The sequence below is a fragment of the Eurytemora carolleeae genome, unplaced genomic scaffold (genome assembly GCF_000591075.1).
Source record: "Eurytemora carolleeae unplaced genomic scaffold, Eaff_2.0 scaffold80, whole genome shotgun sequence".
Lineage (NCBI taxonomy): Eukaryota > Metazoa > Arthropoda > Copepoda > Calanoida > Temoridae > Eurytemora > Eurytemora carolleeae.
In genome coordinates this window covers 89,766-108,044 of record NW_019396141.1, presented here as the reverse complement: position 1 = coordinate 108,044, position 18,279 = coordinate 89,766, and the positions used below count along the sequence as shown (strand labels likewise).

Below are 18,279 nucleotides of genomic sequence, written 5' to 3'. Positions count from 1 at the left end.
GGGCGGTAATGAAACACAAGACGGATGTCGAAGCCTGACATGGGATCCATCTTTCAAATAAAAAATCAATGAAATATTCTGGTCTTAGGAAACGATTATGTGAATTATCAAAATTATCAAAGTTCAATGCTTTTAACCTCCTCGGATACTAAATGAACACTGATGCATCTATTCTTGTTTACAAATTCCGCCCAGAGAGAACTGGTTTCAATATGTAATAATAATTATAAGATCTGAAAAGGAACCCGACATGGAACCCTCAGACCGCCCTCAGGGTGCAGAGCATCAACATGCAGTCTGCAGTCTGGAGAGTGTCCAGAACTGCAATTAACTTTCCTTGCATTACATTCTTGCATTCTACAAGATTTAAGCACGCATTAAGTAACATTTAAACTTTATAAAAATCAAATAATGTATCTATAGATTTAGTGAAAATGATAATTACAGAGTTTTAAAAGTAGTAAAATAACGGAATGCTTTATTTATCGACTTGATAAGGATTGTTTTAACCAAAACGGGCAACAGACGCGTGATAAATTAAAAATAATTAAAAAATTGAGGTAAGGAGATTGGTTTACTAAAGAATTTTTGATAAAAACATGATTACAAAATTACAATTTTTATATTTCATCCGTAATAATTTTTGGCAGTTTTTATTTTTATTTTAACATTCAAGTTCGTTGTCAACAAAGCTGCATAATAATATTTGTATTCAGATAATCCTTAGGCACTTTAAATTCTGCATCAAACTGTACTTAACTTAAAACAACAAAATGGTCGACATAATACTGTACTGTACTGTACAGTACTGTACTGTACTGTACTGTACTGTACTGTACTGTACTGTACTGTACTGTAATTGAAGACATCAAATAAAAGTGTATACTGTACACTTACAGTTTATAATGTACATGTGTAGAAATGCTTCAAACTAATGTACACGTGTACACTGTACAGTCAATTGTACTCCATTACCCCCAAAGCGTATTCTTGGACCCCATCAGATCTCGTCTAGTCGAATATACTTCTCAGTGGTAGAATCTTCAACTATCATTTCAATGCCGTCTTTGTCCTAAAATATTGTTAAATTAGAAAATCATTTAGAAATTTTTATTTTATCCTCAATTAAAAAATCATCGGCTTTCTAACTGAAATTATTGATCGTGATCAGAGAAATTTGTATGTTTTCTATATACATCAGCCAAAATGTAAGTCCTGATCTGTCTGGAATTTCCAAATATAACATTATCCTTAGAATGAAACTTACCCTGGAAAACAGCTTACCCCTTTGGAATAAATCTTATCCCTAGTATAAAGCTTACCCCTGGAAAACAGCTTATCCTTTGGAATTAATCTTATCCCTAGAATAAAGCTTACCCCTGGAAAACAGCTTACCCCTTTGGAATGAATCTTATCCCTAGAATAAAGCTTACCCCTGGAAAACAGCTTACCCCTTTGGAATGAATCTTATCCCTAGAATAAAGCTTACCTCTGGAAAACAGCTTACCCCTTTGGAATGAATCTTATACCTAGAATAAAGCTTACCCCTGGAAAACAGCTTACCCCTTTGGAATGAATCTTATCCCTAGAATAAAGCTTACCCCTGGAAAACAGTTTATCCCTTTGGAATACATCTTATCCCTAGAAAAAAAAAACTTACCCCTGGAGAACAGCTTATCCCTTTGGAAAGAATCTTATCCCTAGAATAAAGCTTACCCCTGGAAAACAGCTTATCCCTTTGGAATGAATCTTATCCCTAGAATAAAACTTACCCTGGAAAACAGCTTTCCCCTTTGGAATAAATCTTATCCCTAGCATAAAACTTACCCTGGAAAACAGCTTACCCCTTTGGAATAAATCTTATCCCTAGTATAAAGCTTACCCCTGGAAAACAGCTTAACCTTTGGAATGAATCTTATCCCTAGAATAAAGCTTACCCCTGGAAAACAGCTTATCCCTTTGGAATGAATCTTATCTCTAGCATAAAGCTTACCCTGGAAAACAGCTTACCCCTTTGGAATAAATCTTATCCCTAGCATAAAACTTACCCTGGAAAACAGCTTACCCCTTTGGAATACATCTTATCCCTAGCATAAAACTTACCCCTGGAGAACAGCTTATCCCTTTGGAATGAATCTTATCTCTAGCCTAAAGCTTACCCTGGAAAACAGCTTACCCCTTTGGAATAAATCTTATCCCTAGCATAAAACTTACCCTGGAAAACAGCTTACCCCTTTGGAATACATCTTATCCCTAGCATAAAACTTACCCCTGGAGAACAGCTTATCCCTTTGGAATGAATCTTATCCTTAGCATAAAACTTACCCCTGGAGAACAGCTTATCCCTTTGGAATGAATCTTATCCCTAGAATAAAACTTACCCCTATGAGTTTCCGGATGGAATTTGAATCCGGAATAATTGTGTTATCTTCGTCTCTGGACGCTGCAGTAAAAAATAAAATAAATAATTTGAATAACAGAAGTGAAGTACAAAATTCTTTATGAAGAAATTTAAAATGATAAACAACAGGATTAAGTTAAGCAATTGAGAGAATTGTTTTCTTCAAAAATTAGTAAAAATGTGCTTTATAGTGTCAAGTCAGTTAGATTTTTTTTTAATAAATCAATTAAAGAATAAATGAATAAACGAATAATAGATCAATAAATTAATGAATTTGTGAATGAATGAAAGGATTATTAAAAGGATGAATGGATGAATGAATGAATGAATACCTATGACGTAAACAGTTTCTGCTTGACGAGGAATTACAACAGTTTGTTGTCCTCTTCCTAAACAAAAACAAAAACAATAACAATAACAATAACAATAACAATAACAATAACAATAACAATAACAATAACAATAACAATAACAATAACAGTGAAAATAACAATAACAATAACAATAACAGTAAAAGTAACAGTCAGTAACAGTAACAGTAACAGTAAAAGTAAAAATAACAATAACAATAACAATAACAATAACAGTAACAGTAAAAATAACAATAACAATAACAATAACAATAACAATAACAATATAAAAAAATATATATTACTGACCTCTCTTTGGATTTACAACAACAAGCTTTTGTCCATCTTCATCTTCAACCTAAATACACTTAACTAATCAATCAAATCAAATCAAATCCTGCAACTCAGAACATTTATTTTCGTTATTACTTTGTTAAGGAAATAATAACGAAAGCATAAAACCATGGATGAGTAAAAAATGGACGAATAATGTATGAAAGGATGAATGAAAGGATGAATAAAAGGATAAATGAAGCGATGAATAAAGCCTAAAGGATAAATGAAAGAATGAATGAAAGGATGAATGAAAGGATGAATGAAAGGATAAATGAAAGAATGAATGAAAGGATGAATAAAAGGATAAATGAAGGGATGAATAAAGGAAGAATGAAAGGATGAATGAAAGGATGAATGAAAGGATGAATGAAAGGATGAATGAAAGCATGAATGAAAGGATGAATGAAAGGATAAATAAAAGGATAAATGAAGGGATGAATTAAGGATAAATGAAATGATGAATGAAAGGATGAATGAAAGGATGGATGAAAGGATGAATGAATGAATATCTACAAGTTGTAGAAAAAAAAACCAAGAAAAAAGAAAAGAAAAAACTTAAAACGCCATAGATAAATAACATAAACATAATCGTTTAATTGATACAATAAAATCATCCCCTTGTGGATGAAGAGAATCCAGAAAATCAAATAAAACCAGGCTGTTGTCCCCCCCCCAGACTTGAAAATTAAAATAGCCACATTGTAAGAGATATATATTAAAGATAAAAAATGCATAAACTCCATGGTTACCACGGTTAAGTAAAAAATCTACACATAATGAATGAATGAATGAATTAAGGAGTAAATATCAACTCAGAAAAAGCATGAATGAATAAATATCTTAATTTAATAAAATGAGTCATCGTAGAAAAAAACTGTAGCTAACAGAAATTAGCGCTTTACCAGCATTTGTTCTCCTGGAGCAACAATCTCATGTCCTTCGACCATCTCTGCATATGTACCATCCTCCAGCTGTACATAGTGAGATGTACTTTCCTCAATATCTTCTTCTAAACAGTATAATTGTACAATGTACAGTATGTACATTATGGGATGTAATCTTCTTCTTCATCCTTATATTGAATTTCTTATTCTTTACGAATTTGTTCGCAGATTTCTAAAAATTCTTCAAATGTCGTCGTCTTTTCAATGAAATTTACAGAAAATATTTGTGAACAATGAAAGATTACAGAAACTAATAGCTGAATAAGAATACTTTTTTTCTATGATAAAGAGGTAATTTTTATTTTCTCAATCTATTGTAGAAATTTGTTACATTTTTTGTCGTTACTTAATAATTTTTAAAAATCGATTCTTAAAACGAAACCACCCAAATGGATGATTTTAAAAGTCGACTTTGCGCTCAAATTCAGTAATTATACATCATTAAAACGGTTTATATGTCGCAAATGAATCCAAAAAATTGCCTTCACAATACTACATTCTCAGTTCAACTACCATTCATTGCCAGTCAGTCCCTTTAAACGAGGTTAAATAATCTTAATGTAACTTTGTGACTTGACAAGGACATGCCCTTCTTTAATTGGATGGGCACTTGAATTTACAAGGACAGTCTGTTTAAATATTCATTTTTACCTTCGCTTTCTCTTCGTTCTCTTTTCCTTCCCTCCTTCTCTGCTCCTTCCTTCCCTGTTCTGCTGTTCAGGTGCATCAGGTGCTCCTTCTAAAGAAGAAAGGAGGTTTTAATTGTTTTGAAATATCAAGGAAAACCAAGAAACTTTTTTCGCCCTGTTACAATAAGCAATAAAAATAAACAAATTTTGCGGATTTTTCTGCTTTTATTGGTGGATTTCTAAAAGATGTTAAAATCGTATATTTGTCAATTTCTTTTTGAGTTTAGATCGGTCCTAAACCTTCAAGAACTGGGTTATGAGATGCACAATAAAATTGGGCCCAATTAGTTTAGTTGTTAGAATGTTATATGGTAAGTATTCACCCCCCCCCCCCCATTATTTAGAATTTTTTGGTGAAAGATCCCACGAAATTTTCATTGGCATTATTTACAATCTCAATGAATATTTAAATTATCCCTTCTAAAATATTCTAAGATCTGAAGAAATATTTAAAACAATTCCTGCACAGAGCTATGCAAATGAAGAAAAACTGATTTAAACAAATAAACCACCGCGCTCTTATAATTATGAAACATACTTTTGATTTTTTACTTTAAATTCTCTAGGAAAAATATTTTAACGATCCCTTACAATATTTTGTCATTGCTAAATTTTTCTAACCTTGATATGAAGTTTAAGATCTATATGAGAGGAAAAGGATTTCCAGCAGTGGAGGCAGAGGAATGGAGTCTCTCCTGATCAATCAATCAATCAATCAATTGTCAATCTTTCATCAATCAATCAATCAAGTACTAATTAAACTTGTAAATGACTGTTTATGTCAATTATTTAATAAATAAATAAATAAATAAAAAATCAATTAATTTATAAAAGAACTTACTATTAACATTAAACATTTTTCCGATTTTTAACCAAGAAATTTTTTCGTTAATCGTTAATCAAACGTCTTTATCTAATACAATTACAAATACAACTGAAGTATAAGTGTGACTGGCAAAATAAGAATTTAAATTTCTTTTTGAAATTTTTGAAATTTTCATTTACCTGTATGAGTAATTAAATGATGTTTCAAGCCAATAGGAACCTTAAATATTGAACAAAATTAAATTTGTAAATTTTTTGATTCCCTTTTCTGGAGAAATAAGAAAATTGGACATCAAAAGGAAAGTTTTTTTCCCATTTGATACTTCCTACACATAAACTTCTTTATTTTCCTCAAAAACATATCTAACATTTATGGGGGGGGGGGTGAATAATTTTTAAAGAAGATATAAAATATAACCCTGATTAAACAATTTCAAACTTTTGATAACAAAAATAACTTAGACCTTTCTTAGAATCTAAATATGCGTTAAAAAAATGGATTTGTACCTTAAAAGTAGTATCGCACTCGGGACAGATCTTGTTTCGCGCATTTCCCTGCAATAGACAATTAATAAAATAAATAAATGTTAACATCAGCGGCTACTGTGAAGTTTTTAGGAAGTAGGAAGAGACGGAGAGTAACCTGGATGTGTCGCAATTTACTTTATTGACAAAAACCATGTTTTAGGCTTAGAGAATGTTTACGGTTTTGGTTGAACATGTTTATTATTGGTTCAAAAGTTGTTTTGATCCAATGTAAATATGTTCAGAATCTCAAGAAATGGTGTAGTTCTATTTGCTTAAGTTATAACAAACAGTTCTCTAAGTTTAATATTTTCAGATAATTATAAAGGCCAAGATATCATAAATTAACCAATCTGAGTTTCCCAATTCTAGTTAAACTATTTTAGTTTATTTACTAATTACTGTTACCCTGACATAAAATAGAAGACTCAAATAGAATAGACAAAGTGGAGAGATGGAGAGATGGATGTACAAAAACGGATTAATAAGTCTTCAAGTTTTACAAGTTAAATAGAAAAACTAAAAAGGTTTCGGCCATATAAAAAAAGTTAAAAACTTATAAAACCCAGTTCTGCTGTTGTTTGTTGATTTTTTATTATATATGTATATATATTTTTAGTATCGGCGATAACAGCAAATAAATATCAGAAAGGAAATTAAATCATGAAGGGTAGAGAGAAATTGTTAAGTTAAGTTCAGTTAAGTTCAAGTTCATAATCAAGGGAAGGTCAAAGAGACTTTGAAAGAAGACAAAAGAAAGATATGGATTATGGGAAAGAGAGAGAGAATATGTGAAAACAGGAAGGATAAAGGAAGGAAAGAAAGCATAAGCAAGAGGGAAGGTGGATGGAAGGAAGTTGGCATAGAGTAAGATGCAAGGAAGGAGAGATTAAGGATGGAAGGAAGAAGAAGTAAGGAGAGACTAACGAAGAGGAAGGATGAAGAAGGAAAGATGATGAAGAAGGAAGGTTACTAACCTGATCATCTAACAGATGGCAAAGACCATGAAACATAATCTCAAACCTCCACCCAAACTTTCTAAAAATTAATATCTATAACAGTTGGGTCCTCGGATTTTTTTAAAACAATTGATCACTTTAACATTTTAGCTTTAACTTAACTTAACTTAAAAAATATCATTATTCAAGTAACCAGGCTAGTCCGCCTTAAAGAGAATGAAGACGTAATTTTCGTGGTGTATAAGATTAAGAATGATTTTTTGAGATTTTGGGGGGAAAATGAAAATCTATATAAAAAACATGAATTACTAGGTTTTAAGTTAGTCTATTTAAATTGTGAACATGTTCTCTTTGTGTACATTGTAAAACAGAAACAAAACAAAAATTTCGCGGATTTTGTAATAAAATTTCGTGGATTTTTAAAATTTTCAAAAATCTAATTTTGTTAGAGGCAAATTTTTGAAAATTTTATTATCCACAAATCTTCCCTTTTTCTTGTTGTTTAGATAGAGGCGTGATTGATATGCGAATCATAAGGCCGGAGAAGTGCTGCAGGGTAAGATTGCATGTGGCTACAAACCCCAGCGATTTCGTTAAAATAAAATAAATGGAATTGTTATAAATTGGAAACTTGATGAATGGAAGGAAACTTGAAATTAGGTCAACCCTCGAAAGTCCCTCTAATGAATTTAAGAAAAAGCCTACCTTTCACACTGCCCACAACCGATCTCACCATTAGAAGGGGTTCTATCCCAATCCACTCCTGATCGTATATAAAATATTAATTTTCTTCATGATATCATTAAAAATTAACGTGCAACATTATAAAAGCCATGAAGGTGTTTAAAAAAAAAACCCCCCCCCCCCCCCCAAAAAAAGAGAGAAATTTACAAGAAATTTTACAAATCCGTGAAATATTAATCAAAATCTGCACAGTGTACTTAGTTCGTATTATCGACCATACGAAAAACATTTCGAATTTACGAAAAAAAAATTCAAAGTAAAATTAAATATTAGTCTCTTAAACTCAAACATTACACCGTAAGAATGGAGGAGGATTTGCAATATATCGAAATATATTTTCAAACCTGTTTTTTTCAAGCAAAGTCTAACCTCTCCACCAGAATCAAAAATAGTCAAGTCATGGGATTTTAGGGATTAAAAAACAAAGGTCGAACATGACAATGAAACTAATGGTTAAATACCTCTGACTAATCCATCTCCAATATAGAACTCGAAGTCTAATTCCCATTCCTTCTTCTTCGGTTTACGGACCCTATGTCCTTGTTGTTCCCTCTTCATCCTTCTCTCCTCCTTCTCCCTCTCCTTCCTCTCCTTCTCCTGGTGTCGCTCTGCCTTTTCTTTTGCCAGGATTTCTCTCTCCTCTTGAACCTAGAGACAACAAGGAATAAGAATACAGGGTACACCGACATATAAGACTTTTTTTTTACGGATTTCCGGAAAATGAAAAGTTTGATTGAAAAGACAGGAGAGAGAGAAACTTGTTGGTTTATAACCCCCATTTTTAACCCCCCCCCCTAAAAAAAAAAAATATCTGAACCAGAAAGGGGGCCTTTTTTACATTCCACTTACTGAATAACTCGTTTCCTGGTGTTGCCCGTAGAATTATTATTTGCGGTCACAAAGATAAAACCGAAAGACATGCCACAAGACTGAGCACATTGTAGGTTTGGTGGGGTTAACCAACAGGTAGGGGTGTATATTAGTTTTGAGACGCATATTCTTGCGCCCCTCCTCCCACCCAATTTTAATAACCATTTTTCCCCCAAGGCCACGACTTTAAAACAAGTGTTTTTTACAGGGCTACACAGCCCGCGGAAACTTCAAAGATGGTGGGGGGGGGGGGGCAACATGAAAAATATACACATCCCTTTGGGGGCAGAACTCTTTAATGAGAGAGAGGGGGTGTACTACCTGCTGTGGATGATCTTCAAGTAGATGTTGATGTAGTCCAACAATACTAACATGTGGTTCACCGCAATATTCACCTTCAACAAATATTTTTAAGCATGGATAAAAGTTTTTAAGACTCAAATGAGGAAGAAATGGGTATATAAAATGCATGGATAAATGAATGGATGAAGAGGTAAATGTGTGAAAGGGTGTATGAATATCAGGGGTGGATACAGGATTTAAGTGAGGGGGTTACTAGATTTGTGAAAGGGTGGATGAATATCAGGGGTGGATACAGGATTTAAGTGAGGGGGTTGCTAGATTTGTGAAAGGGTGGATGAATATCAGGGGTGGATACAGGATTTAAGTGAGGGGGTTGCTAGATTTGTGAAAGGGTGGATGAATATCAGGGGTGGATACAGGATTTAAGTGAGGGGGGTGCTAGATGTGTAAAAGGGTGGATGAATATATTAAATGTAAGAATGAAAGATTAGCTGAAAGAAGTGAGAAAATGAATGTAGAAATACGATAAATATATAAATTGTAGTTTTATGAATTTTAAAAACTGCATGAATTATGTATCAAGGATTGAAAAGATGAATATATAAATCAGTGATGCGGGTGTTATTTAATCAGCAAATTCTTACATTTATTTGTTTTATTAGATTCGCAATTGTACGCATGTCTCTTCTTAACATGTGTTCTCAAGTTTGCAGGTTGGGTAAACTTATTCCCGCATACAGCACACTAAATGTACATTAACAATTATTATCATTAATATCTTATTATTTTCATTATTATTTTATCATTTTAATTATTATCTTATTATTTTCATTATTGATTATTATTTTAATTATTATCTATAAATTTTTCTTATTATCTTATTATTTTAATTACTATCTTATTATTTTAATAAAAAATCATTCATTCGTCTTATTTGTCCGTCACCACTTTACGTTGAGGAACATTTTGTCAAAACTAGAAATGACAAAATATAAAAACCATGGCCTGGATAATTTTGACAAATCTCTGTGGTTCAAGCAGTGAACGCCTTACAAGACAATCTGCTGATATATTCAACCAGAAACCAAAAAACTTAAAACCGGAAAAAACTACCCGACCATAAGGATTCATAAGGAAGTGAAATCTGCAAGAGGCCATAAGATATCAAATCTGCCAAAAAAGTAAGTGTATTCAAAGAAAAATATGTTCACAGGGATCTGAACACAAACCTAAAAGATACCATTCTACCTTCAGTTCCTAAAAATAATTCTCAACATATTCCTAGATGGAACACTGATAATCAACACTCAAGTAAGAATACGTAAGTAAACCTGTGAAGTTTTAAAAAAATGGATTAATAATCTTGGCAAAAAATTATTTCCAGTTTTTTCCGCTGAAATTGTGAAAATAAATGAGTTTTGTAAAGATGAATGAATTTCCACCCTGAAAATTTATCCATTTCATCCTAGATCCATAAATTCCCATGGAAAATGTTAATTTTTTATTGACAATATATACATTTGGATACCCTTGGATCGGATCGAAGTGTACCCTGTATTACCTGGAACGGTTTTCTCTAGATCGGATCGAAGTGTACCCTGTATTACCTGGAACGGTTTCTCTCCTGTATGAACGACAACATGATGGAGTAAAGCCTGCTTCGTAGTAAACTTCTTCTTACACACAGAACAGACCAACACCTTCTCACCTAGGTAAGGTATTGTTAATGAATAGAATTCGAAGGACATAAAAATATTCAATTATAAGAAAACCTTGGGATGAAAAAAAAAGTCCTCTAGCGAGCAAAAATTGAACTAAAACTAACCCCGTGTCCAGTGTTTGCGTCTAACTTCTGAGGTTTAAAATGAATAACAAGATGGCGTCTCAGCTCCCAGGGCCAATTCCAAATCTGAAATAAAAATAATATCAGAAGTGATTATTGTTTAAAACTACGTTAAAAAATATTCAAACGTAAAAACATATCATCCCAGGAAAAATGGCGGGGACTTTAGATTTTCGACATTGGAATGTCGAAGCCTAAAAGTTTCTAGGGATGGATCAGTTAAAAATATTTAAAGTCTTTTTATGAAAAAATATTTTCTTCTTCTATTTAATCAAAGAAATTTTTTTTACCTTTGGACATTTAGGACAGGGAAACTTGTTTTTGGAAGGATACTTTTTAGCGACCTTGAAGAGCACATGTCAATCACGATTAATATTTTTAAATTAATCTTAATTAATTGTTTGATTGGGTGAATAGTTAGTGACGATTTAATTAAGATTCAGTGAGATATTGAGAAAATGAAAAATTGATTTATTGAGAAATTGATTTATTAAGAAATCGATTTATTGTATTATTAATTTATAAGATATTAATTTATTTCAATTTGGATTGTTTGAGATGTAGATTTATTGAGATATAAATTTATTGCGATATAAATTTTGATTTATGGTTGATTTATTGCGATATTTGATTCGTTGATTGATTGATTGATTGTGTTCCTTAATAGTAGTCTCCTCTGGTATCCTATCTGTGTAGTTGTCCAACCATTTCTCCATTTCCTCGTTAGTTTCACGTCCATCATCCTAGAAAAAAAATCAATCTTTCAATCAATTGATTTATTAATCAACAATTCAATAAATCAATTAGATAATATATCGAACAATGTATTAATCAAATATTCAAATAATCATTTAATTAAACGATCTGACAATTAATCAATCAATCGAATAATAAATCAATTAATTTACCAATTGATCAATCAACCACATAATTTATCGGTTAAAAAAAATCAAACAACAAAACAATTACCTAACGAATTTATCATTTCATTATTTAATCATTTAATCAATTAATCAATTAATCAATCAAACAACTAACCAATTAACCAATTAAACAATTCACCAATTCCCGTTTGCAAATAAATAGAAACTTCATTTCTACGCATCGTTATATTAACATTTTAGGACAAACAAACAAGTACAAGTAATCAAACAATTAATCAATCAATTAACTCATTGTTACAATATAATTCCGGAACGAGTCATCCATAAACCAAACTACTGATTTACATTTAATTGCTACATTATGCCGAACAAAAAATAAATAAATCAAAGAAAACAATATAAAATTAATTTCAAACTATCTAACCTTGAGAATTAACACTAAATTATTTCACCACCTTCAAATGATTAAAAAAATACAACTTAATCCACAAATTTACAGTCAAACAAAATAAAATCAACCAAACAATCTTTCAATCAATCAATCTATCTATATATTTATCAATCAATCAATCTATCTATCTATTCATCCATCTATCAATCCATCAATAACTGTATCCATTAATCAATTCAATCAATCTATTCATCCATTAAACTATTCATCAATCCATCAATCAATCCATAGATCTATCAATCCATCTGGCAATCCATCTAGAAATCCATCCATCAAACAATCCGTCAATCAACCCTTTAATCTATCAATCAATAAAGTAATTAATGATTCAATCCATCAATTAATGAAATACTAACATCATGATTAAAGCTGATATCCCGATCCTCTCGATCAAAGTCGTCATCATCGTCACTGTCCTCCTCCCCATCCTTCTTGTTCAGGATTGCGTACTTCTTGACCTCCTCAGTGCCTAGGAAGAGGAGAATGAATTGAGCAAAATGCAGACAGAGGCATATATATATATTATACATACAAACATAATGACCCCTTTCTGTAACCCAAGCTTAAAAGGAGAACGGCACAAAAAATTCGTTCGCTTTGAAATTATCTTTATTCTTCATAGAAATCACAACCCCACTGCCTCCTCCCCCCCTTATTAACATCTAAGCTAGGACTAAAGAGAAAAGTTATGGAAAAGGCTTATAATGTTTTTTTTTCTCTCCAACTTTTGAACAAAATTATAGCACTTTTGAATCCCTGATATTTACATTGCAACCCTGAAACCAGAGTCGTAACTATTATGTAAATCAAGATGTTATATTTTGTTTAGAAGTGAAAAAAATCTTCATTAAATTTGTTTCCTACGGCCTCCCTGCCTTATGAAGAGATAAATAGTTTTTACCAAGCTGGATAATTTTCAGGGTTTTGATCCCCTTTTCCTCTGTCCTCCCCATCTCTTCAGCATCGTTTTCATTTTCAACATCATCATCGTCGTCCTCGTCGCTATCTTGATTTTCCTAGATTTAAACTTTTCAAGGAACTTTATACTAATAAAAGGACTGTTAACCCTTAAAGTGGGCTGTTAACTGTTAAAGAGACTGTTAACTGTTAAAGGGACGGTTAACTGTTAAAGAGACTGTTAACTGTTAAATGGACTGTTAACTGTTATTGAGACTGTTAACTGTTAGAGACTGTAAGTTGTTAAAAAGACTGTTAACTGTTAAAAATACTGTTAACTGTTAAATGGACTGTTAACTGTTATTGAAACTGTTAACTGTTGAAGGACTATTAACTGTTAAAGAGACTGTAAGCTGTTAAAAAGACTGCTAACTGTTCAAGAGACTGTTAACTGTTAAAGGAACTGTTAACTGTTAAAGGACAGTTACCTGTTAAAGGGACTGTTAACTGTTAAAGGACTGTTAACTGTTAAAGAAACTGTTAACTGTTAAAGAAACTGTTAACTGTTATAGGGACTGTTAGCTGTTAAAGGGACTGTTAACTGTTAAATGGACTGTTAACTGTTATTGAGACTATTAACTGTTAAAGCACTATTAACTGTTAAAGAGACTGTTAACTGTTAAAGGAACTGTTAAATAAGAGACTGTTAACTGTTAAAGAGACTTTTAACTGTTATAGTGACGGTAAACTGTTAAAGGGACTGTTAACTGTTAAAGAGACTGTTAACTGTTTAAGGATCAGTTAACTGTTTTAAGGGCTGTTAACTGCTAAAGAGACTGTTAACTGTTAAAGGGACTGTTAACAATTAAAGAGACTGTTAACTGTTATTGGGAATGTTTACTGATTAAAGGGACTGTTATTTGTTAAAGGGACTGAACTTAAATAGATTGAGTGATTTTTTTCTGAAATAAAAACAAAACATCTGCACGTGTGTTAAATATTGATATTAATAAGAAAAGGAGGGTTTAACCCAAAAGGAGATTGCAGCATTAGGAGAAACAAAGATTTATAGATCGAGAGTATAAAAATGGTGAATGCCGACTTATTCACAACAATATAATTTGGGGTCCAAAAATCGTATACTAGGAAATAACCTAATTGGCTAAACAAGTAACAAATTCAACACCTATTAGATGGGTCGAGCATATAGTGAAGAAAAAATTGAATTGGCTAAACAAAATCTAATAAAATTGTTAGGTAATTTGTATGTATACCCGCATTATCATGCATAAAACGTAATTGACAATTTTAAATATTTTCTTCATACCTTATCATTGTCCCACTTGACCGACTCGAGCGCACTCAGTGCACGTTTCTTTGGCGTACTCTCCAACGTTCTCCTAGACCGACTTGCCCGAGGGACCGGGTCATCCTTGTTCAAATTGTCAAATTGTTCTTCGTTTGAGATCAGAGGTACCAATTCTGTACCGGCTCGATCTTTAACCTTGTACTGGTTCGACCTCTACTTCTTGTACTGGCTCGACCTATATCTTCTACAACTGCTTCTCTGGACCGACATTTAAGTCCGCCCTCCACCCGAATAGGACCGGCTTGACCCCTGCCGAGCTCCTTTGCTGCAGACTTGCAGAGAAGAAGCCATCTTGGAGAGCAATGTTTTCATTCTTTGTGTTGTGATTTTTATGTTTAGTGAAAAGTTCAATGAACTTGCAATTTTATGTTTTGTTTCACTTCGCAGACTTCTGAACATTGATAATACTTTTTTTGGTTGCTAACTTTTTCCTTTTTTTCAGATTTTCCATTGGCCCATGGTTGAAATATTTTAAATAGTGTGTATTATTGTTGCAAACTGAATATACGGTTAGTATCTTTTGTTCAGATGAAACATTTTTAAATTAATTAAACAAAATAATTTTTGAAAGTATTGCAATTGATTATATGTATTTTCAGGATTTAGACAAATGACATTTATACGCGCTATAGTACTTTTTGACGTATGAACATTTAACATTTTAAACTCTGGGTTTGTCCTAGTGAACGATTTTAGCCCCCACCCCTCCTATCAATTTTGTACGTGACGAAATTAGTAAATTAGTATTTATTTATAATTATTTAGGGTTAGGTTAGGTTTAGACACTTTCTGGGCCGAGCGCTGCGGCTAGGGGGCCGAGCGCTGCAGCCACGGGTTAGGTTAGTTAAGACACTTTCTGGGTCGAGCGCTGCGGCTATGACAGGCTAGGGGGCCGAGCGCTGCGGACACATGGTCAATNGAATATACCTAAACTCTTTTCAAAGGTAAAACCCGTTTTTCAAGACCCCTCCCCCTGATCCAAGAAAAAAAATGCACTTCATGTTGACACAAGACACATTATTATTTTCAGTTTTGACGCGCTTCTAATTTATGATTTTCAGTCGATCATTGGTGGGATCTATTATTGTCGACACCTGTTGTCGACATATCTATTGTCGACATCTACTCTTGTGTCGAAGTGAACTAGTGAACCAGAAATGGACACGACTAAAGGACTTTCAATGTCGACCTTGAAAAATGGCCGGCAGTATCCTTAAAATTCGTTTCTTAAAGAACATTCTCCTTTAAATCGATCCTTAGTCTCTCAAAATCAAAGTTTGAATAAATAATCAGTTTTTGGACAATTTATCAAATCTGTGTCACTGCACAGGGCCTTCTCATCATCTTTCAGATATTTAAGGATTACCCGAAATTAGGTCCTTTTGGGGTCCAGAGACCCCCAAAAGCGACCATCTTGCTTTGGACTTATTGTGAACCAGGGCTCAAGTCCCTTACATTCTACCAAGATGGAATCCTATAAAAAGACTAGAATAAATTATTTCAGGAAAATCAGAATTTTTAGTGATCCCAAATATGAGCGAGGCCGAGAGACGAGAGGAGGAGGAGAGAAACGACGAGATGTTGAACGCCCCGGACGAATCGGAGGACACAAGAATGGAAGAGACTGAGGAACTGGATGAGTTAAAGGACGATGAGGACGATAACTCCCTGGAGCTGGGGATGAACGAGTCCGATCGAATGGATGGAGACGATATTCTGGACGATCTGTTACCAACCAAGGACGAGAATAATTTCGAAGAAGATGAGGAGGATGTGGAGCAAAGAGATGATATATCTGACGAGGAGGAGGAGGAGGAGAAATCTGATGAAGAAAGGGATGAGATGGATGGAATTCAGGAGAATGCTGTTTCTGATATCAGGCAATCATTATTTTATCGCGTTTTTCGGAAATACTATCAAACCTTTCCAGGTTCATTATTTAAAGCATCAATCAATTCTGATATTTTCAAAATTTCTAGTGACATTGGAGTTCAAAAGAAAATCCATGAAATTTCCAAAATTATGGCGGGATACGAAATATTTATAAATGCGCGAAATGATGGGAAACTTAGTGATACGGAAGACGACCTTGTGCAAGGAGACGGGGTTAAGTTCCCGGATTCCGATTTCTCCGAAGTATCAAAGCGAGAAAGTGAGGATGAGACCGACGGCGGAAAGAAATCAGAACTTGGAGATAAAGAGGTGAGTGTGATCAGTTTTACTTCTTCTCGCTATAGCTTAAATCTGCCATGATATAATTTATTTGGTTCAGAAAAAGATCAAGCTTTCATCTTTTAAAAGCCTTTTTTGAGTTAAATGTTATGAAATTTAAAAAAAATTGATATAAATTAATATAAAGTATATTATAAGATTTAAATCTATTTTTAGATTTTTATTTTTCAAATTGGTTCAATTTATTTTGACTGATAAATTACTATAAAGTATTTAATAGTTCGATTGAAACAAAGGATATTTTTTTATAATTTTTACGATAATAAAAACTGTAAATTCAGACCAATACCTTCGTTTTAAATTTTATTTATTTTGAGGATGTAAATATTTCCAAAGAGCGGTCTGCAGAACCAAAGATAAAAGAAGAATCAAAAAACAACTCGGAGGTAAATTCAAGGGGTTGTGTGTAAAAAAAACAAATCTGTGGTAAATTCAAGGGGCTGTGTGTAAGAAAACAACTCGGAAAATAATTCAAGGGGTTGTGTTTAAAAAAACAACTTGTAGGTAAATTCAAGGGGTTGTGTGTAAAAAAATAAGCTCAGAGGTAAATTCAAGGGATTGTGTGTAAAAAAATAAACTCGGAGGTAAATTCAAGGGGTTGTGTTTAAAAAAACAACTCTGAGGTAAATTCAATGGGTTGTGTTTAAAAAAATAAACTCGGAGGTAAATTCAAGGGGTTGTATGTAAAAAACAACTCGGAGGTAAATTCAAGGGGTTGTGTTTAAAAAAACAACTCGGAGGTAAATTCAAGGGCTTGTGTGTAAAAAAAAAACTCGGAGGTAAATTCAAAATCGCTGGACCTTTCAGCTCGTTTTATATATTTTTCTCTTTCGAATTCATATTCCACCTGAAATAATCGGGTTTATTTTTATTTTTAGTTTATACGGTCACCTATGTGCGACAAACTTACGAGTGAAATGCGTAGAAGCACCGAATTTTATGAGAAAAAAATTCCAGAAGTGTNAATTCGGTGATGGTGATGGACCAAACCTCTGTAGAGTAAAAAAGTAGATGTTAGTTCCACATTTATTGAAAATATATTTCGGTCTGGGTTGATAATATATGTAATAATAATAGTAAATACTTGTAAACTTATTAATTTTTTATTTAAAATACTTATACATATCTTTAACTTTTCCTCTATTAATTCTTCCTCCAAAGAAATTGCTCATTGCATAACCTAAACTAATCGGTGTTGCTTAGGACCCATTAGATTTTGATCCGGATCCTGGATCCGCACTGGAATTTTTTTTTAACAAAGCAGAATTGCCCAATTCTTTTCCTTTTTGATGAATCATTCAGAGATCAGGAAATGTTTATATTCTCTCTTTTTTTCTACAGTTCAGATTTGGGTTTTGAAAGTAAAAAAAAGTTTTTTTATAGTTTTTGGTTGATATTTTGCCCTTTGGATCTGGATCCGTAAGTCTGCATATTTTTGTGGATCAAGATCAAGCCAAAATCTGGCGGCTGCTATTTTGGAGTTGATGGTACATGATAATGCTTCTGTTATTCAAACTGTAAATGTTAGGAGAAATGTGTGTGGAGCACTCCTTTAAGCAACGAGACTAAGTTTAACCAGGCTTATCAGGAGTCAAGAAATGTGCTTCTAGTATTTTCAGTCAAGGTATTGCTTTGCTTTATTTAGAAGGGAAGAAGC

The 18,279-nt window shown here is 32.9% G+C and overlaps 3 protein-coding genes across 3 annotated transcripts in view; 1 reads left to right on the top strand and 2 right to left on the bottom strand.

Moving 5' to 3' along the window:
• Nucleotides 1–608: 608 nt before the first annotated feature.
• LOC111696176 (GDNF-inducible zinc finger protein 1) lies at nucleotides 609–10,694 on the bottom strand. Its single transcript, XM_023465725.1, has 16 exons — nucleotides 10,554–10,694; nucleotides 9,591–9,690; nucleotides 8,965–9,038; nucleotides 8,235–8,421; nucleotides 7,735–7,792; nucleotides 7,048–7,108; nucleotides 6,053–6,100; nucleotides 5,726–5,765; nucleotides 5,342–5,415; nucleotides 4,683–4,770; nucleotides 3,990–4,096; nucleotides 3,061–3,109; nucleotides 2,734–2,790; nucleotides 2,382–2,443; nucleotides 850–1,072; nucleotides 609–798 (listed from the first exon to the last, which is right to left on the bottom strand). Exons 1-15 carry the CDS (start codon nucleotides 10,692–10,694, stop codon nucleotides 1,001–1,003), a joined length of 1,218 nt encoding a protein of 405 aa, XP_023321493.1. The 3' UTR covers nucleotides 609–798; nucleotides 850–1,000.
• Nucleotides 10,695–10,741: 47 nt separating this feature from the next.
• LOC111696175 (protein bfr2) lies at nucleotides 10,742–15,803 on the bottom strand. The gene is made up of 8 exons (XM_023465724.1): nucleotides 15,757–15,803; nucleotides 14,548–14,681; nucleotides 14,349–14,503; nucleotides 13,026–13,140; nucleotides 12,481–12,593; nucleotides 11,449–11,532; nucleotides 11,080–11,133; nucleotides 10,742–10,855 (listed from the first exon to the last, which is right to left on the bottom strand). Exons 1-8 carry the CDS (start codon nucleotides 15,801–15,803, stop codon nucleotides 10,742–10,744), a joined length of 816 nt encoding a protein of 271 aa, XP_023321492.1.
• A 120-nt stretch (nucleotides 15,804–15,923) lies between these two features.
• The window catches only part of LOC111696174 (VID27-like protein), a 4,522-nt gene continuing 2,166 nt past the window's right edge, over nucleotides 15,924–18,279 (top strand). The window contains exons 1-3 of the mRNA XM_023465723.1: nucleotides 15,924–16,270; nucleotides 16,370–16,592; nucleotides 16,940–17,008. Coding sequence (XP_023321491.1) covers nucleotides 15,924–16,270; nucleotides 16,370–16,592; nucleotides 16,940–17,008 — 639 coding nt within the window. The remainder of the gene's footprint in view (nucleotides 16,271–16,369; nucleotides 16,593–16,939; nucleotides 17,009–18,279) is intronic.